At 40.9% G+C, this 19,004-nt stretch overlaps 2 protein-coding genes and 1 pseudogene across 3 annotated transcripts in view; 1 reads left to right on the forward strand and 2 right to left on the reverse strand.

The window, feature by feature from the left end:
* Positions 1 to 121, reverse strand: part of FAM114A2 (family with sequence similarity 114 member A2) — a 36,213-nt gene extending 36,092 nt beyond the window's left edge. The window contains exon 1 of the mRNA XM_067732353.1: positions 38 to 121. The gene's annotated coding sequence lies outside the window, so the exon portion shown is untranslated. The remainder of the gene's footprint in view (positions 1 to 37) is intronic.
* On the forward strand, positions 114 to 18,863 carry MFAP3 (microfibril associated protein 3). 2 transcript variants are annotated; one of them, XM_067732355.1, is made up of 3 exons: positions 114 to 193; positions 10,254 to 10,717; positions 13,616 to 18,863. In XM_067732355.1, the coding sequence occupies exons 2-3, from the start codon at positions 10,423 to 10,425 to the stop codon at positions 14,407 to 14,409; spliced, it is 1,089 nt and encodes a 362-aa protein (XP_067588456.1). In that variant the 5' UTR covers positions 114 to 193; positions 10,254 to 10,422; the 3' UTR covers positions 14,410 to 18,863. The 2 variants fall into 2 exon arrangements, with proteins under 2 accessions (XP_067588456.1, XP_067588457.1); XM_067732356.1 differs by lacking the exon at positions 114 to 193 and having other exon boundaries at positions 10,327 to 10,455.
* Positions 7,094 to 7,882, reverse strand: LOC137220846 (large ribosomal subunit protein uL30-like; annotated as a pseudogene).
* Positions 18,864 to 19,004: the final 141 nt, after the last annotated feature.

Here is a 19,004-nt window from a genome sequence, read left to right on the forward strand (position 1 = left end):
CCGCACACGGCCTGCCTCCTCCCAGAAAGCCCCGTACCCAGCCCGCCGCCATCCGCACCGCCACCACAGCCGCAGAGAAGCCACTCCCTACTGCCCCGGAAGTCCTCCTTCAGGACGGAGAAGGCCTTGCCTACCTGAGAGAACTTCCGGGTCAAGCAGCCGGTCCAGCCGGAAGGAGCTTGGCGAGGGTCTGGTGAGTGAGGGATAGTTCGCGGTCGTTGTCTAGGGCTGGGGCGGGGTGGGGGTGGGGGTGGGTTACTAGCGGTGTCGAGGCGTGGGTTTGAGCGGTGGGTTGGGGTACAACGTGAAGGAGGGTGGGGTATCCGCTGCCCTTTTGCAAGCCTGGCCTGGGCTGCAGGAGTTCGGCCGTCGTATATTTACGGAGCTCCACATACCTGCCAGGCACTTCTTTGGGCGTTTGGGACATACTGGTTTACGAGCGACTGTGGCTTTGCTCACAAGTAGTTGACAGCCTAGCGGAGGAGACCGACTATAAACAGGTGAACAAACAAACACGATTATCTAAGACGGTAGTGAGTGCTTTAAACAAAATTAAGCAGAATAAAGTGACGGAACGAAGCGAGGGAGTAAACCTTTTGAAGATCTGGTGAAGAGTATTAGAAGCAGAAGGAATAGCAAGTGCAAACGCCTTCTTGTGGGAACAAACCGAGCCAGGCCAAGGAAGAGGAAAAAGGCTACTGCGCGTGGAGCAAAAAGAGGAAGATGAGACCAGAGACTTAAACTGGCCAACCCTTGTAGGGGCTGTGAGCCAGGAGAAGGATTTTGACTTTTATTTGGAAAGCAGTGGAAAAGCACTGAAGGTTTCTGTGCCCAAGAGTGACATGCTGTGATTTATGACTTTAGGTTACTCCTGACCCTTCATCAGAAAGATGCACCTCTTCACTTGCCCTTGGACAGTGGAATGCATGAAACCCAAAATGACGGCCAGAAAAGCATTAGAGACAGCCTCCCTGTAGAGATGTGAAAAACTAAGTCCCAGAGAGGTGAAGGCACCTGGCCTTTTAAGAACCAACGTCTTCCAACTCCATTTAATGCTTTCAGAATGACCATTTTAATGTCTATACATAATTGTCACTTCCTAAAACTCTTCAGATGGTTTCCTTTGCTTTGATGGTGCTTCTCTAAATTTAGGGGCATCAGTATCACCTGGGAGCATGTTAAAAATGCCTATTCCCAAAAAAAACAAGAACACTTTAAGTATAAAATAGAACATGTTTTCCTCTGATTTTCTGTTGTAATGAAAATGCATAAAATTGGAGGTTTAAGAATAGAATCTTGGCAAGCCACTTAACTGTCTTATCCTTAAAATACTGCTGATGATAATTATAATAGAAAGTGTTCAAACTTTTTGGTCTTAGTATCCCTTGACACTTTTAAAACTTATTGAGAACGTCAGAGAGTTTTTGTTTGTGTGCTTATAACTATCAATATGCCATTTTTCCCCCTCACCCCTTCCCTCGTCCAGAGTTCCCTCATACCCACCCTCACCCAGCACTCCCTGACACCCTCCCTGTCCCAGAGTTCCTCAGTATGCCATTTTATATATCAAAACAGCTTTTCAAAAATTGTTAATTTATTTAAAATGATACATTCATTACATGTTAACATAAATAGCATTTCTATGAAGAATATTTTCCAAAAAAAAATTATGGGAAAGAATGGCACTGTTTTACATTGTTACAAGGTTTTTTTTAGTATCTGGCTTAATAGAAGACAACTAGATTCTCATATCTCCTTCTGCATTCACTCTCTTGTGATAGCATTCATTATGTAGCCTCTGGAAAACTGCACCATATTGTGTGAGAATGAGAGAGAAAAGAGCAAATAATTTTCTAATATTAATACGAAACTCATTTTGAAAAAGTCTCTGGGACCCCCAGAGGCCCCTGCACCACACTTGGAGAATCGCTGAATTACAGTAAGGTTTTGAAAATCAAAAGATACATGATTTGTAAGTCATTAAAACTACATGCACGGCAAAGATGCAGATGCCCAAGAAATCTGCATCTTTATTTTTTTAATAAATTTATTTTATTTATTTATTTTTGGCTGTGTTGGGTCTTCGTTGCTGTGCGCGGGCTTTCTGTAGTTGCAGTGAGCGGGGCTACTCTTCGTTGCAGTGCACGGGCGGTGGCTTCTCTTGTGGAGCACGGGCTCTAGGCGCGCAGGCTTCAGTAGTTGTGGCTTGTAGGCTCTGGAGTGCAGGCTCAGTAGTTGCGGTGCATGGGCTTCTCATTGTGGTGGCTTCTCTTGTTGTGGAGCACGGGCTTTAGGCGCGCAGGCTTCAGTAGTTGTGGCTTGTAGGCTCTGGAGTGCAGGCTCAGTAGTTGCGGTGCACGGGCTTAGTTGCTCCGAGGCACGTGATATCCTCCCGGACCTGGGCTCGAACTGGTGTCCCCTGCATTGGCAAGCGGATTCTTAACCACTGCACCACCAGGGAAGTCCCACATCAGGCACTGCAACGCCAGAGTCCATGTTCCTGACCACATAGCCATGATGACACTGTAACTTTGATCTTGCAAAACTGGAAGAATTGTATTGTGTGGCTATCGTTTGAACTATGTATATACTGGACAGGTAGATCTGAGCATGAGAGTGAGGAGTTCTTTTTTAGTTATACTGAGTTTGAGATACTGGGAGGGTGTGGGGGCAGGGGGAGGTTCAGACTATAGAGAAAAAAATGGGCAAGGAGATCATAAGTCTAAGCTTGTCATATCTATGTCTTTGTGTAGCTTCATAAGCAAATGCTTATGGCAAAAATGATCAAAGTCAAGGGCATAACAACTAACCATGGTTTGAAGCACAGCTTCAGCAAATACAGAGGGTGTTCCTCAGTGTACCAGAAAATATGCTGACATTTGAGCCAAGTGCCCAAAGGCCAGTGATGAGGTGTGTGATGGCTCTAAGATGCTGTTGGGAGCATAAGGGCTATTCAGAAACTTTTTGGAAAATGACCCTCAAAATGATGATTTCTGTTTGCGTATTACTAACCTTTTAATGTTATCTATAGCAGTGGTCGAGTATAAGCACAACAGCTTTACATTTGTTCTCTGAAAGGATAGAGGAGTGCTAACAGCCTGCTCTTCATTTTTTTTTTATCCCCTTTGCCAATTCAAAATGCCACTCTGACCATTTGTGTGCCTCGTGTAAGGAGCTTCTCCATTTTTCAAGTGTAACAGTGCAGGCTGAGGAGAGTGGATAAGCTGTAAATACAGCCTTGAACGCAGTTAGCTATGGAGAATGAACCGTTAATATCCCAGTATACTTGCAGCAAAAACCAATACCATCTGGGCATCAGTGTTTTTCCTTCCTTTGAATTATCCCAGAACTATTTCTGCAAACAGCTGTTTCCTCAGCCAACTTAATATTGAGCCACAAGAATGGAAGTTAGCCACATTACTTCCTTATTTACTTCTGTTGAAAATTGGAAGAGAATGGAAATATTTCTTCTCTCAGAATTTGGCAGGAACAGCAACAAGGCAATCTGTTAGGGATGATAGCTTAGGCGCTTTTCTTTCTTTTTCTTTTTTAATGATCTAGCCCATATCCAGAATGATTCTGGAGGGTAAAATCATCTACATTTCTGATTATTCATGATCCTAGAAAAGCTAACGTTTTAGTGTACCTGAAAGATGAAAAAGGAGTTAGATTAAACTTAAATATCACACTTTTCAGTTATCCTATTCATGCTGAAGAAAGGTAATAAAACATTCTACCAAGTAACTTCATCCACAAGCATAGCATAGCCCCTTTTAACTGTTTACAGGAAGGTGGCACTTTGATTTTCCTTTTTGAACTCTTTCTTCTTAGCCTCCAAATGTCAGCTGCTCCATTGAGAATAGCAGGCATGATATTATGCAAAGTCCCAAACTTTTAAGTGAGTTGCATTTCTAAAATTCATGAAGTCCTCCTTTCTCTTTTGTTTTCACAGCACAGTTACACTTCTCTTCAGTACTTCTCTTGTATATAGTTAGCTGTCTCTGCCCCTGCCTTCCAGGTTTTGCTGAACTCAGTCTTTTTTCTCCTACCTGACCGTTTCTCCATTTCCTTCATTGTTTGCACAGTCAGCCTTCATTTTTGTGGTTTTAATTTTGAATAAAATTAGATAAAGATGTTTATTTCTTTTAACATCTTTATTGGAGTATAATTGCTTTACAATAGTGTGTTAGTCTCTGCTGTATAACAAAGTGAATCAACTATACATATATCCCCATATCTCCAAGATGTTTATTTCTCAAAAAAAAAAAAAAAAGGGCTTCCCTGGTGGCGCAGTGGTTGAGAGTCTGCCTGCCGATGCAGGGGACACGGGTTCGTGCCCCGGTCCGGGAGGATCCCACATGCCGCGGAGTGGCTGGGCCCGTGAGCCATGGCCGCTGGGCCTGCGCGTCCGGAGCCTGTGCTCCGCAATGGGAGATGCCACAGCAGTGAGAGGCCCGCGCACTGAAAAAAAAAAAAAAAAAGTCATATTGAAGCCAGGAAGTAGAATTCTATCAGGAGCCAGAGCAGCATGTGTGAGTCCCTCTTTCTCTTACCCTCTGCAGCTCTTTCCACCACCAGCAGCCCCTATCTCCTGTCTCCTCTCTCTTTCCCTTCTCCACCCCTGTTGTCCTTTCTCTAACCTGATTGCCTCAGCTCCCTATAAGGCTTCTGTTCCTCAGATGGCCCTAACCCACAGTGTCTCAATCCAAATTCCAAGAACAAGATTCTTCTTAGCCAGTGGGTTGACTTCCTCCTGGGCCCAAGAAGGCAGGGCTCCAAAAAGGGAAACACGGGCTAGGTAGATCACAACAAAAGCTCTCTACCACAAGCTCAGGACACATTAAAAACAATGTAATATAATGGCTGGGCTCCAAGGTCAGTTTACAATCCCTGTTTGATTCATATAATTGTAAAATATTTATTTGCAATGAGAAAAAGAGGAGTGTGAAATTTAAAGACTGAAATTACCTAGTGGTGTTTCCCCTCCCCCCTCCATGATTTTTAAATGGTTGCATGGTATTCCAAGTAAAAGTGTTTTATTTATCTTAAATAATGGCTTTGCTGTAACGTGTAGATTTTAGCACCTGAAAGGACCATCAACAATAATAATATCTAGAGCTTATTCAGTGATTACTATTACCAGACTCTGTGTTTTTTATATACTGTCTCATTCAGACCTTGCAATAGTCCTGTGAAAATAGATGGTATTATTTTCCCTGTTTTAAAGATGGGGGGACTGAGGCACAGAGAGATTAAATCATTAACAAAAGTCATAAGGCTGGTTAGAGTCAGAGCTAGGATTCGAGCCCAGGAAACCTGGTTCCAGAGTCTGTACTCTGAACTTCTCTGCTACCCTGCCTTTATCAGAGGCCAGCAAGTATGATGTTCCAGGGTAAACAATCCAGAATGTAATCTGAGTAATAGTTATCTCGTATTGGAAGTGTTCAGACAGTCTGGAGCAGGGCTATTGTAGAGGAAATGAGGAAGTATATTAGTGGTTGCTAGTCCATGGACCCTCTGCCTCAGAATCACCCAGGGAGCTAATTAAAAACCATGAATTCCAAAGTCCAAACGCAGAAGTTCTTATTCATCAGGTCAATAGGTCTGGGGTGGAACCCAGTAATCTATATTTTTAACAAGTTCTCTAGGTGATTGTGATATTCAGCCTGGCTTGGAAACTCTGGACTTGGTAATCTTTTATTGCCACCATTATCTCCTAGGACTAGATGGTAAATGAAGACTTTGAGGGTTAGTGGTTGGTTCAAGGAATGCATTTAGGCATTATGCCTTTAGGATCTTTCGAGATTACAACATTGGTTCTTTTTGTCTCAGAGAATATAACAAGTGCTAGTAAATGCATGTGGGCCTGAATAATTATGATCCCTGTCGTATACCATTCTTCAATTTACAAAGATCCATAACATACTTGGTTATATTCAAACTATTCTCTATCAGTAAGTATTTATTGAACATGTGCGAGTTACGAAACATAGCATCAAAAAAATACAGTCCCTGTGCTTAAAGGGCTCATAGGTGAGATGGTGTAGACTGCCTGGTAGTACAGAGCAGCATATACTAGAGCCAGGTGAATAGTGTAATGGTGAGGGCTACAGGGGTCAGGGAATAGCCATCCTGCATCCAGGTATACTCTGGATCCATACGGGAGGAAGAGCCAGGCCTTGAGAGGAGGCTCAGGGAAGCTGCATGAAGAAGGGATTCCATACAGCAGTAACACTGCCAGGACACTATTGCCCTACAGCCCTGTCACGTGGAGGCTGTCACGTGGAAGCTGTTCATTCCCCTGAAGCTCCTGATCTCAGAGCAGGGAGAGTGAGTCCATGTCTTCTATTTCCAGTGTCTTCTACCTTAGCTGCCTTGATCCTGGGGGAACATTAACACCCCCTTACATGAGGTACCCCACTTTTGAGCCTCTCAGTTCTTTGACTGCTTCACCTTGGACAATTATCTCTTTCACTCACTTCAACCTGCCACTCTAGTTCCCAAAGTCTACCTCCAGTTTTGCTGTTGGTCGAAACTGCTCCCCTCCAGAATCAGGAATCAGACCCATTACTCTCTGGCCACACTTGTAGCTCTTTTTCCTGAACACCTTCTAACCAGTGACCCCTCTGCTTTTTCCCTGTCCCCATCCCTTTACCTAGATGGCTCTCTTGCATTCTCGATTCCCATTTATCCTCAGGTCCTATTGCACACCTTACTTTCTCAGGGAGGCTTTCTGCGACATGGTTAGCTCTCCATGTTGGGTGCTCCTGTGGCATCCTGTACTTTCCCTTGGGTAGCATTTAGTGTATTTTGTATGTACTTAGTGTCTATGTCCTCTACCTGACGGAGCTCCGTGAAGGTAGAGACGGTGTCTGTGGTAGAGTAGGTTGGCACAAAGTAGGTGCTCAGTAGACACAGTTGAATAGATTAAAATGTATACCTCTGGTCTAAAATAGTAGGTTCTAAACTCTGTAGTAAGAAGCGGTGGGGAGCAAAGGAGTGGCAGAATAAGAAATGAGGTGGTATTAGAATAAAGTGGAGTTCTGGGAGGTTGGTTTTGTTTTGTTTTTTTCAGTTTGAAAGCAGTCACTGTTTATTAACTGACCAGATTACAAAAAGAATCGTGGTAGATACCTTAGTTCATCCTTCTAATAAGCCTGTTGATCTGGTCTTCCCTGTTGCCAGCATCTCCACCTTCTACAAAATGGGTGGTCTTTTTCTTCATTCCACCTCGTGGAGAAGACAATTTGAAGGGCCACAGGAAGTTGTTTGCTTCTTTGAAACGTTTTCCAACAGTATAGATCTCATGAATCAGATCCTCCATGCAGATAATACCGTATTTGCCAAGAGATCGAGCAATCAACACGTTATCCATCAGGGCATTTCGCTTCTTGTTGCTTTTGCCATAACCATGCTTGTAGATCAGTTCATTTACTGACTTCAGGTTTGGGTACCCCCATGCAATCAATGTATGGTTCCACGATTCTCATCATGTTAATTGAAGCCTCCTCGTGCTTCACAAACGTGCCATTGAAAATCTGACGGAGGCGAAGAAGCTGCAACACCTTTCGAACCTTTGGGCTCACACCATTGATACCTCTGATCCTGATGACAAATGCCAATTTGGGTTCCGTGGGTACGTGGAAGTTGCCAGCTTTTCTTGCCATCCCAGCCGTTCGAATTTCAGTTCTGTACATCTGCCGGTATTCCCTGTGATAGTGCTTAGCTTTTTCATAGATCAACTTCCTCCGTGCCTTTCGAAGCATCTTTTGGGCAAATTTCTTCCTCAGGCACTTGATCTTAAACTCTGTGAAATTCACTTTTTCTTAAGGGTTTCTGGCACAGCAGGAACCTTCTTTTTCTTCTCTTCTGCACTCTCCATGGTTCCAGCCAGGAAAGAGCTGTTTTGTTTTGTTTTTGTTTTCTCCACAAAGAGAGCAGGCCTCTAGCTCAGAGCCTTCAACAGATGGCAGTATCTCTAGAAGTTAATAGCATGACTTTGTTTGCATTGTGCTTATGCGTACAGTTACTTTTATCTACAGATGTGATACAGACTTTCCTTTTAACGTAAATGTATGAAAGAAAAATGAGTTTTTTAAAGAAAAGCGTAACTAATAATAATTTGGTTCATGGATATAGCAAAAAAAAATCATAACGGTAGAAGAAATGAATGAAATTTGGGAAATGCCAACTTGGGTGAAGCCACAGGTACTCGTTATGGAAGTCCTGGGGAAAACTTGGAGCGCTTTTTCAGCACACTCATTTCCTGTCACTGTTGAGAACCACGAGTCTAGAATAAAGGACAAAAATCACATCTGCCAATTGTAGTGAAAAAGTTGGGAGCTTACATATATCAAGCCCTAGCACAGTGCCTGGCTTACTTCAGTCATTTAATAAATGTTATTTCCATTGTTTCCACCCTCCACTCCCTCCTAATAGAGACCAGGATTCTCCTGCTAACTTACAGTATGCTCTTAAAGAGCAAGTCACAGTGAAGAGGTTAGACCAGATCACTTCTATAATCCCCTGCAGTGCCTAAGTGCTTTGTTTCCTTTAGTGTCATTTTAGTGGGGTTTTGGAAAGAAATGGAAACAAGCACATGTGTTTATCTATTTATGTATAGCAAATTCTGAAGTTCTTTGTTTTACTCTAAATAGTCCATACTTAAATTTGAAAGAGAAAATTACTGTCATCATCCAACCATCCTTTCAAGGTCTAATGAAGATTAAATGATATTTACAACTTAATGTAATTTAGACTTTGAGTAGTTTAATGGCAAAATACAATGATCAATTGATTTTTATGTTGTATGATCAAGCAGCTTTCACGTGAGTATACAGGGGAGTAAATGTCATTTCCAAAGCTAATTATTTTGGTCCCTCATAAGAAATAAAGCTAGGTGTTTCATCCCATATTTTATAGAAATAGAATTTGAAATATTTCTTTAAGAGTCAGTGATTTTAGGGGCTTCCCTGGTGGCACAGTGGTTAAGAATCCTCCTGCCAACGCAGGGGACACAGGTTCGAGCCCTGGTCTGGGAAGATCCCACATGCCGCAGAGCAACTAAGCTCGTGTGCCACAACTACTGAGCCTGCGCTCTGGAGCCCGTGAGACACAACTACTGAGCCCGTGCTCTGGAGCCCGTGAGACACAACTACTGAGCCCACGTGCCACAACTACTGAAGCCCGCGCACTGCAACGGAGAGTAGCCCCCACTCACCGCAACTAGAGAAAGCCCGCGTGCAGCAGCGAAGACCCAACGCAGCCAAAAATAAATAAATTAAATAACTAAATTGTTTTAAAAAGAGTCTGATTTTAAAAGAGGAATCAAATTACCAGGAAGTTCATCATAATCACATAGATTCTTAGACTGGGATATCATTTTGCTTTTATTTATGATATTTTACTCTTCTTTTAAATGTGTCTGACAATCTTTCCCTGTAGTTTACATCTGTATTTCTACCAACTAGACATTTAAGGTGTCAGTTCCTCCCTTAGCTAATTTTGTAGACTGAGCTAGAAATCTGGTATTCTTACAAACTTAAATATACTGAATTTTGTTTCTTGATATTGAAGAAATTATTAAAGGAAAATTCTTTTGTCTAACATTCTTGCCCAAGAGGGAGGTTCTATAGCCTCAGAAGTCAGTAACTATTTATGTACATGTAGTAGTGCAGTTTTCTTTCTGATGTTAAAACAAAAAAACTACTTCAGGTAGCCCTGTATTATTTATATCTTATATGTCTGTATACTTGAATTACTCAAATTTTGAGCTCCATGGTTATGATTATAATGTACCAGTTGATTTAAATTATTGATATAACAGCATTTGGTAATGGTGCAGGTGGAATAAAAGATCATTAAGCTAAATATTTTAACCTTCATTGGCTCCCTGTTGCTTGGAGTTTGTCAGAGTGAAATAGAATCACAGCATTTCAGAACTAGAAGGGCCCTTAGAGATTGTCTCATCCAGTCCCTCATTTGACACATGAGAGAACAAGTCCTGCTACTTGCCAAGGACCTACAGCTAGTTAGTAGCAAAGCTAATACCAGAATCTAGGTCTGCCGTTTCCCAATTCAGTGCTCTTTCAACCGATTCCGTTGGGATTTTTAGGTGGTGGTCTCTCTGTTTCACTCCCTAATGTTGATGCCAATTATTCTAATCAGTTTCACATCTGTTTATTTTTAGGACATAGAGTTTCACCCCGTTATGAGTCTTTCCTGGTTAAACTTTATATCTGGCTTTCTTTTAGGTTGGTCTCCACTCATCTCTTTTAATCTTGAAGACTTCAAAATATACCTGGATCTACCATTTTTTTTGAAAACTCCAATACCAAGCAATCAATGACCCACCGTGCTCTTGTTATAATATAGAAGCTTTTCAGTTCTCCAACTCTAGACAAGATTTTCTCCCATTTTCCCATGAAGCCACATTGTTGTTTATTCACTTTAGTGGTGAGTGTTACTGTGCCAGCTGCTTTTGCTTTGGAAGATGTAGGCTTCAACCAAATGACCCCTCTGGGAGCAAATCATAGTTCTTCCAATGCATCATTTCTCCCAAGTTTTGAACTCTCAGCAGATTCCCACTCAGGTGATGATGTCATCATAGCCAGAGAGGGAACTAGTGTTTTAATTGAGTGTCTTCTCACAGTCGACCACTATGAAGGTGTCTATTGGTACAACTCAAAAGGACAGCAGCTGGATAACAGAGGCAGAGGTAACTATGCCAGAGTATAATTAATCAAGGTTACTCATTTCCTATTCTTTCGTCTTGGTTTTAAGGCATATTCAACAAGAAATCTCTAAGATGAGGTACTACAGTAAATAGTTAAAACTTTGGAAGGCCTGGAGTATTATACCTATCAGAAAAAGCAAAATAATGGTAATTACTTAACCAGAAGAAAATAAATAGAGAATAGTTATAAATTTAAAAGGTGTTCACATAATGATGGTGAGCTATTTTCTCTCCTCTTGGTGAGCTGGTTTCCTTCTTCATTCAAGGTAGACTCCATCAGGGTTGCTGCATACAGCTGTGCAGGCTACACGCTGCACAACTCCAGGGGCGCCATTCACCTAGACTGTAATGTGAGTAGTACAGAGTGCTGGCCCTGTGTGAATACAGAAAGAAGGATTTGGGTTAGACTTAGAGTCATAAATAAAAATGTTTTGCTCAGAAATGAGTTACTAAAAATGTTGGAGGAAATCCAGGATGTTTTTAAAAATAGTTATAAAGATCTGTGCATAAAACTTTAAGTCCCTCGGAATCAGAAGGGCACTGAGGAGGAACTCTATAAGCACTTTCTATTCTATACCTTAATTTACTTGAAAACAGGAGAGTTTCCCTTGTATTATTTTTTTGTTTGTCAGTCTTAAAAAATCACACAAACATCATCATAATGTGACCAAGGTCTTCTTTTTGACAGGTTTTTATTTGATTATGCTGTTTATGAACCCGTAAACACATCTTAATCAGAATACTATTTCCTTTAATTAGTGTTCTGTTAGAAAGATTTTTTTTTTTTGAAGACTACTTGTGTTAAAACACCTTAGGAAGAAATCTCCATGAAATATCAATGGGATAAAGATTAAATTCTGGGATCCTCACAAGCTACACTTTTCGGAAAAGGCCCCTTTATATTTTTTGCTAGAAAGATAGTCTAATCTCTTGGAATATAAGGATATTTGGCTATTCATATTAGAGTGGAAAACAGAAAAGGAGACAGACGGTGCTTCCTTCTAAAGTGTACGCTAAACATTTTAACCTTCTGCAAACTGAGTAACTGGCCACCAAGGGATTGAAGAGTTTGAATGTTAGAAAGAACAGAGCTTCTTAAGAATATAGACCTAGTAAATCAGAATCTCTACAGTGGTGCCCAGAAATCAGAATCTCTAGAGTGGTATTTTGAACATGGTTTGGGGTTCCCTGTTTGGATCCACTGAACTAGACTCTTATCTCGTTTGGCTCTAGGGTCCTAACAAACCCATTTAAGATGTGGGTTAATCAATATGATTATTACGGACTGACTGTATAGACAAAGCTTTGGTCAGAATGAGACCAGCCAAGTGGAATGACAGTTTTATTTTCCTATTTTGCCCTTACTTTGAAAACCACTAACATCTGTCATTGATGCTTTCAGCAGCAGCTCTGGACAATTATATTAAATTTTATGAATCTCAAGTGAGAAGAGTTTAAAGAGCATATTAGTCTAGTATAAGGTTCATAAATCTTGAGCTATTATCAGCAAGTGAGCTAGAGAGTTCAGATTGTGGTTATAGTGGTTGATGAATGGAGTCTATGTAGTTCATCATACCGTGGATTCACAGGGTATCCTTTTCATAGCTCCAAGTTTATAGAACAGAAGTTTATAAAATAATGACTCTATTTATAACTACATGTTTTCCTCTTTTTACTTTAGTAAAAATATAACTAGAATTTAGATAAATTTTGATGATGATAAGAATGGGCACAATCCACAGTACTTACTAATTGATGTGCCACCCAAATAATCCTGAACCACAGAATCTCAGGGATGAAAGAGATCTGGAAGATTAGACCTTGAAATGGTGCTTAACAAGCAGTCACCCAGCCTCCTCTGGGACACCACCTCTAGGCATTGGGACTCATACCTACACCGCACATCTATCCCATCTTTGAATGGCTTTCATAGTTAAAGCACAGAGTACACTGAGAACTTACCACAAAGGTGAGAATTGTGCAGGCAGAGCCAAGTTGGTTTTTCTTTTCCAAGTTATTAAAGGATGTTGAATCACGGTGGGTGGTCAGTGTGCTTTGTTTTTCATACTCATGTGCTTTTGTATACGCGTTCCCTGAATGAAGATACCTTCACGTATGGAAGAGAGGCAGCATGTTTTAGGTTTAAGACAAGCCTAGGCATCTTAAGGGCAACTTTTTTCTCTCTCCCAAGCTGGTCATTTAGCCTCGCTTGTGAAACATATCTTTTGGCTTGTGCTTCATTTACTCCTGCCAGAAAAGCAAGATACTATCATCAACCAACCTTTTCTAACAAGACAAATTAACATGTGCAAGGCATGCCAGATTAGCCACTTAGTAATTGAAGAAATGCATTAAATTGGTAGGGTTTTTTAAAAATAGTTTTTGTCTCAAATAGATAAGTTCATTATTGAAAGTAAACAGTTTAAAAGGAAGTAAAAATTACTCATAACCCATTATAAATAACCATTGTTTTATATTTCTGAGGCACATCCTTCTATTTATGAGAAAGTCTAGGTAGAGACTGTGATATAGACACACACACACACGTAAATATTTCTTTTTAAGTTTAGTCATTTAGCATTATGTCGACACACCTGTCTCCCTGAAAGGCTTCTTACATCTGGCAGTGAAAAGGTAGTTATGATAATCATTAGTGTCAGGAAGATCTTGATTCCCTTTTTTAAGTCCCAGGCTGTTTAAATTCTGACTCTGAACATAAAAAGTCTGCCCTTTCTTACATCTTTTAAGGAAATAGCAGAGCCTAATAGAAGAGTTGATTTAAAGTACTCTCATGAAGAGGTGGAATATTGATAAGGCAGTTGGCATATTTAGCAATAGTATTCTTTATGCTGTAATTTTTTATTTCTGTTGGGTTATCAGGTGGAAAATGGTTGGTTTCTGATAACTTCCTGAATATCACGAACATAGCCTTTGCTGACCGTGGGCTCTATACATGTTTTATCACGTCTCCGATCCGTGCCTCCTACTCGGTCACCCTGCGTGTTATCTTCACCTCGGGAGACATGAGTGTCTACTACATGGTGGTTTGCCTGATTGCCTTTACAATCACTCTCATCTTGAATGTCACACGGCTGTGCATGATGAGCAGCCATCTTCGTAAAACTGAGAAAGCCATCAATGAATTCTTCCGAACTGAAGGGGCAGAGAAACTTCAGAAGGCCTTTGAGATCGCAAAACGCATCCCCATCATCACCTCAGCCAAGACTCTGGAGCTCGCCAAAGTCACACAGTTTAAAACCATGGAGTTTGCTCGTTATATTGAAGAACTGGCAAGAAGCGTCCCTCTGCCACCTCTTATTCTAAACTGTCGGGCCTTTGTAGAGGAGATGTTTGAGGCTGTGCGAGTGGATGACCCTGATGACATGGGAGAAAGAATTAAAGAGAGACCTGCCTTGAATGCTCAGGATGGCATCTTTGTCATTAACCCAGAGATGGGCCGGAGTAATTCACCAGGAGGAGATTCGGATGATGGTTCCCTGAGTGAACAAGGCCAGGAGATAGCAGTTCAGGTTTCTGTCCACCTTCAGTCAGAGACCAAAAGTATTGATACAGATTCTCAAGACAGCAATCATTTCAGCCCGCCTGATGATACAGGATCTGCTGAATTGAACTCTAACTACAAAGATGGGGCATATGAAAGCTGCCAGCTGTGAGCTACCCCAGTACCTATAAAAATGGCTCTCAGAAAAGGAACCTGTTTCATGCAGGAAATAACATTTTTACCAAAAGATAAGTAGGACTTTCCCCTTGCTCATATTAAGCACATCAGGACATGAATTGTTACCAAAATCTTTCTAAAAATTCAGTGTTTTCCCTATCTGATCTTTCTCAGTCATTTACCGTGAGCTTGATTAAATGACACATGTTGAGATTTAAAGGGGCCTGAGACATCAGCCTAATGGGGAAAGTACCACACCCAGAATTACATGGCTTCTCTTCTGGTCATGGTTCTTCCATTGTTAGGGCTGACACTTATCTTTAGGCCTCAGTTTTCCCACTAACAAGATGAGGGATTTGCACTGGATGATATCTAAAGACTTTTCTGGCCCTCTAACTTCTTACCTGCCACCTTTAAACCAAAAGAATCTTCAGCCCATTTCTGAATAAACGCTTCCCTAGACTTTGAGTCCCTTTTTATGGAAAGGACCAAGCTGAAACTTTGTGATTTGGATTCCCACACCAATGCTATGCATAGAGGTGTGGGTGTTTTTCAGATGTCTTGCTGGTGGAGCATACAGTTGTATATGCTAGGTTGAATGTCTCCAGTGTAGCCCATGTCTGTATCGTTATACAGATACCGGGGAGCTAACTGCTCATTAGTAAGCTACTTTCCATGAGTAAATTGGAACTTGTGGGGGTGTATCATGTCTTTTTAACTTACTGAGGCATCATTTAGCTCATTGAGCCGGCAGTGATTTCCCAACTGTTCTCCAAAAGTGAACAGTTCGTTCCTAAAGAATAACGTCTTCATTGTTTTTAGAATAAGAAACAATGTCAAATCATCTGTGTCTGGTAAATTAATGGATTTTGACATTTCTGTTCATAGAATTTCTCAGGCTTTCCCTGTTTAAAAGTACTGGACTCTATGAGATAGTTCTGTGTTTGGGATCCCATTCCAGGAGAAAACCCACAGCTGAATTCCTCTTCAGACCTCTGTCAACACTCTTGCCCTCCGTGGTCTTTAATATGGTGCTAAAGGTTGCATGCCTTTATCTTGTTCATCTTGTTTATATTTTATTGTTGAGGTTTTTATTTTTGTGTACTTCAGGTGTAGAATTTTGAGCTAGGGCTGCTTTTGCGGCCTTTCCGAGAAGCACTAACCTGAAATAAGATTAGATAATGGTGTGTGGTGTATGTTACTATATTAAATATATAGATACTAATACAGATGGATATATATATACACACATACAGATGATCTAGACATAAAGAGGGAGAAAAATTATGAGGGATGCCACCTGATTCAACTGTGTATAATAAACACTTAGGACAGTATTTCTTGCCTGGCTGAGATCTGATATAATGGAATTGTACATACTCTTCAGAATAATTTCTTCAGCTACAGTAAGCTTGGCGTCATATAATTTTAAGAACTTGGCAGTGGAGCTCCATGTGCTTCACGTTTCTTCATTTGGCTTCTGATTACTGAAGCATTACTTGAACAGAGGTTCCTGAGAGAAATGTTTGGGAGAGGTTTTTATCAGGATTTTAATTTCAAATGGAGGAAGGCAGGAAATTCGAAGTGTGACCAGATAGAACTCCTTTCTCCTTTGTGAAGGCTTATCAGAAGTAATACATCTGCTCTCGATAGCATGAATGAATCGATGTGCAGTTTTATCAGATGGCATTACAGATAATGATAATGCTGCCTTTTCTGTCTCTCAGGCTGTTTCCATGGAAACCTCCAGAGCCAAACAAAAGCTACCCGTCATTTAGCCAAAGCTTGTCTTGGCTCATAGACCTGTATTTCTTTAAAGAACACTGTTTTCATACATTTGGCTATGAGAGCAAGGGCTCTTGAACATGCCCTAGATTATAGAACACTTTTTCCCTTCCCAGAATGTTTCTCTTGAAAATGTAAAAAATTTTTAAATCCCTTGTCTGAGGTCTATCCCCTGAATGTCCCTCAGATCTTTAGATAGCACCTTGCAACCTGTCCCAATATAGCAGGTTTGGGGTCATTTTTAGAATGTAGCTTGTCACATTAAAGAGAATGGATTTATCCCACATGTTCTCATAACAGACATGGGCATTTGGGACCTTAATGTAGACATATTTAATGATCAAAGTCCTGAGAAACAGGGCTTTGGAAAAATACAAGAAATATTGGGAAAAAAATAAGTTTGCACAATACTATATAACAAGTATAGGCTACTCCAGTGTATCCTAGATAAATCACTTTAGAAATGTAACGGTGACTTAATTTGGTGGCCAAAGTAACTGGATTACTTTGAATATTCCAGGTTAAGGTGCCACTGATAAGGAATTAAAGTAGGTCAAAATTTAAGTGGAGCTGGCATTACTTTCTAAATCTAGTTGTTCAGAGGAAGAAAACCACACTCACTAACATTTTCTGTAGCTAATCAAATACTCTTCATATATTATTAATACTCATGCTGTCTTTTTGTAAAATCCTTAAACTTAAATCCTTTTGAACTTAAACTCCAGTAACAGTCTTTTGACAATAGTGGTAGTGTAATTATCCTTCTGTCTTGCTAGATTTTATGGTTAGTGAAAATGCCTTTACTCAACAAACTGTATTTGAAATAGTTATGTCATCTCATTTACAAATTCTGTCTTGTATTGTGATTTAATGAACCTTACTGTCCTTATGAAATGAAATGGTGGCTTTGTGAAATAAATTTACCAAAAATAGACATGTGAACATTTTTAGAGATTCCTTACCAGCTGAAATCAGACAGACAGGCATCTTTTGAGCTGATACCGCGATTAGTTTATAGGCAGTTTGATAAGCCTGTCCTCAAAGTCGCATCCGTTCTGATAGTTTAGTTCTTGAGTCTGGCCCAGTGAGCGTTTATATTTCCTACCAACTACCTTGATATAAATATCTTGGGAGTCGCTGACCTGGAATGGTTTGAGGAGGCTCCCGGCTTCTTCACCTCACTTACCACGTATTTTAAAGTCGAAATACCCAGCTTTCCTTTTGTCCTCCAGCCACAGTGAACCCCTTGGCACAGTCCTCTCCACGCCCTGCATGTAGTTTCAACCTAAATCAGAGTTTGTATTCTGTGTCACAGAGCAGCATGGGAGCGTAAATGCTTGTTTTCCAGGGCCCGGCCAGTCATGGGTGCTAGCCTTGCCTCCTCACACCAGCTACGGTAACACAAGTATACCAGATTTCCTGAATCACTATTAAGAGAACACAGTCTTTTGTCCCCTACGCCAGCAATGTTAGAAGTGCTAAGCCTTGGGCTTCCCTGGTGGCGCAGTGGTTGAGAGTCCGCCTGCCAATGCAGAGGACACGGCTTCGTGCCCCGGTCCGGGAAGATCCCACATGCCGCGGAGTGGCTGGACCCGTGAGCCATGGCCGCTGAGCCTGTGCGTCCGGAGCCTGTGCTCCGCAACGGGAGAGGCCACAACAGTGAGAGGCCCGCATACCACACACACACACACAAAAAAGTGCTAAGCCTTATGCATAAACTCCTAGATTCTCAACACATTTCATAAGAGTAAATGAGTTGTTTAATATGGTTCAGATGATGTTTAAATGGTTACCATGTTAATGAATACTTACATTATAATTTTGTCCTTTTTTAAAAAAAGTTATACTTGAATTTAATGTATTAAATGTTCAATGGAGTGTATTTCATTTGTCTGAAGTCTTCTATAGAGATACATTCTTTTTTTTTTTTTGCGGTTGACAGTCGAAGTCTGTACCTTTTTATCAGGAAGGCGATAGCTTTCCAGAAGCCTCACCTGACTTGCACTATACAGCTTCCAGAACTAGGTTACATGACTACCTGCAGTAACTGTAAGAAAGCTTGGGAAGATGAAATTGTATATTTTTTCACTGGACATATTGCAGCAAAGTGTTTTATTATTAAGAAAGTGAAGAATGGAAGTTGTAGGCAACTGGTAATGTGCAACAAGGTCAACTTCACTTGAATTACAGGAGCAAAATGTGGTTGTGTGGTGGATATAGTTGCAAACCATGTTCCTTGAAGATACTCCCATGTATGGATGAAGAATGTTGTGTACCATATCAGTAAACAAAGGATGTTGCAGCCATCAAGCCATCAGCCACTACAGCCACCCTGACTGTGCACCCTGAGGGGATTCAGGATGGAGAAAAACAGGATACCGGCCTAGATAGTTAAGGTGTACATCAAAGGAATGGTTTCGATGAGCCCAGGCTCTTACATCTTCCCATACATAGAGAAGTATTAAGTTCATTAACTTGAGGTGTCTGGTTTTTCTTTAGTTAACTAATCTTTTGCTGTTCTGACTACCTGTTTTTTGTTGCAAAAATTCATGTATATCCTGGCTACTCCCTTACCTCTTCAGAACAGTCCCTCAGCACTATCTGAAAGGCCGCTTCCCAGGCTTAAGTCCTCAGTATGTCTGCTGAATAAAACATAATTCTCAACTTTTAGGTTGTGCATTTTTTTCAGTCCACACATGCATGAACAAAGCAAGAATCAGAAGCATTAAATCTTAGGTTAAATCTTCAAGCCATCACTTATGTAGTCTCCCATACACGTGGCTCAAACAGCAGACAGACAAGTTA

The sequence above is a fragment of the Pseudorca crassidens genome, chromosome 3 (genome assembly GCF_039906515.1).
Source record: "Pseudorca crassidens isolate mPseCra1 chromosome 3, mPseCra1.hap1, whole genome shotgun sequence".
NCBI classification, from domain to species: Eukaryota; Metazoa; Chordata; class Mammalia; order Artiodactyla; family Delphinidae; genus Pseudorca; species Pseudorca crassidens.

Bases quoted from the DNA above. Each gene is read 5' to 3' on its own strand.
- MFAP3 (XM_067732355.1), top strand. From the start codon at position 10,423: ATGAAGCCACATTGTTGTTTATTCACTTTAGTGGTGAGTGTTACTGTG. The intron at 10,718-13,615 runs GTAACTATGCCA...TTGGGTTATCAG, and splicing joins GCTGGATAACAGAGGCAGAG to GTGGAAAATGGTTGGTTTCT.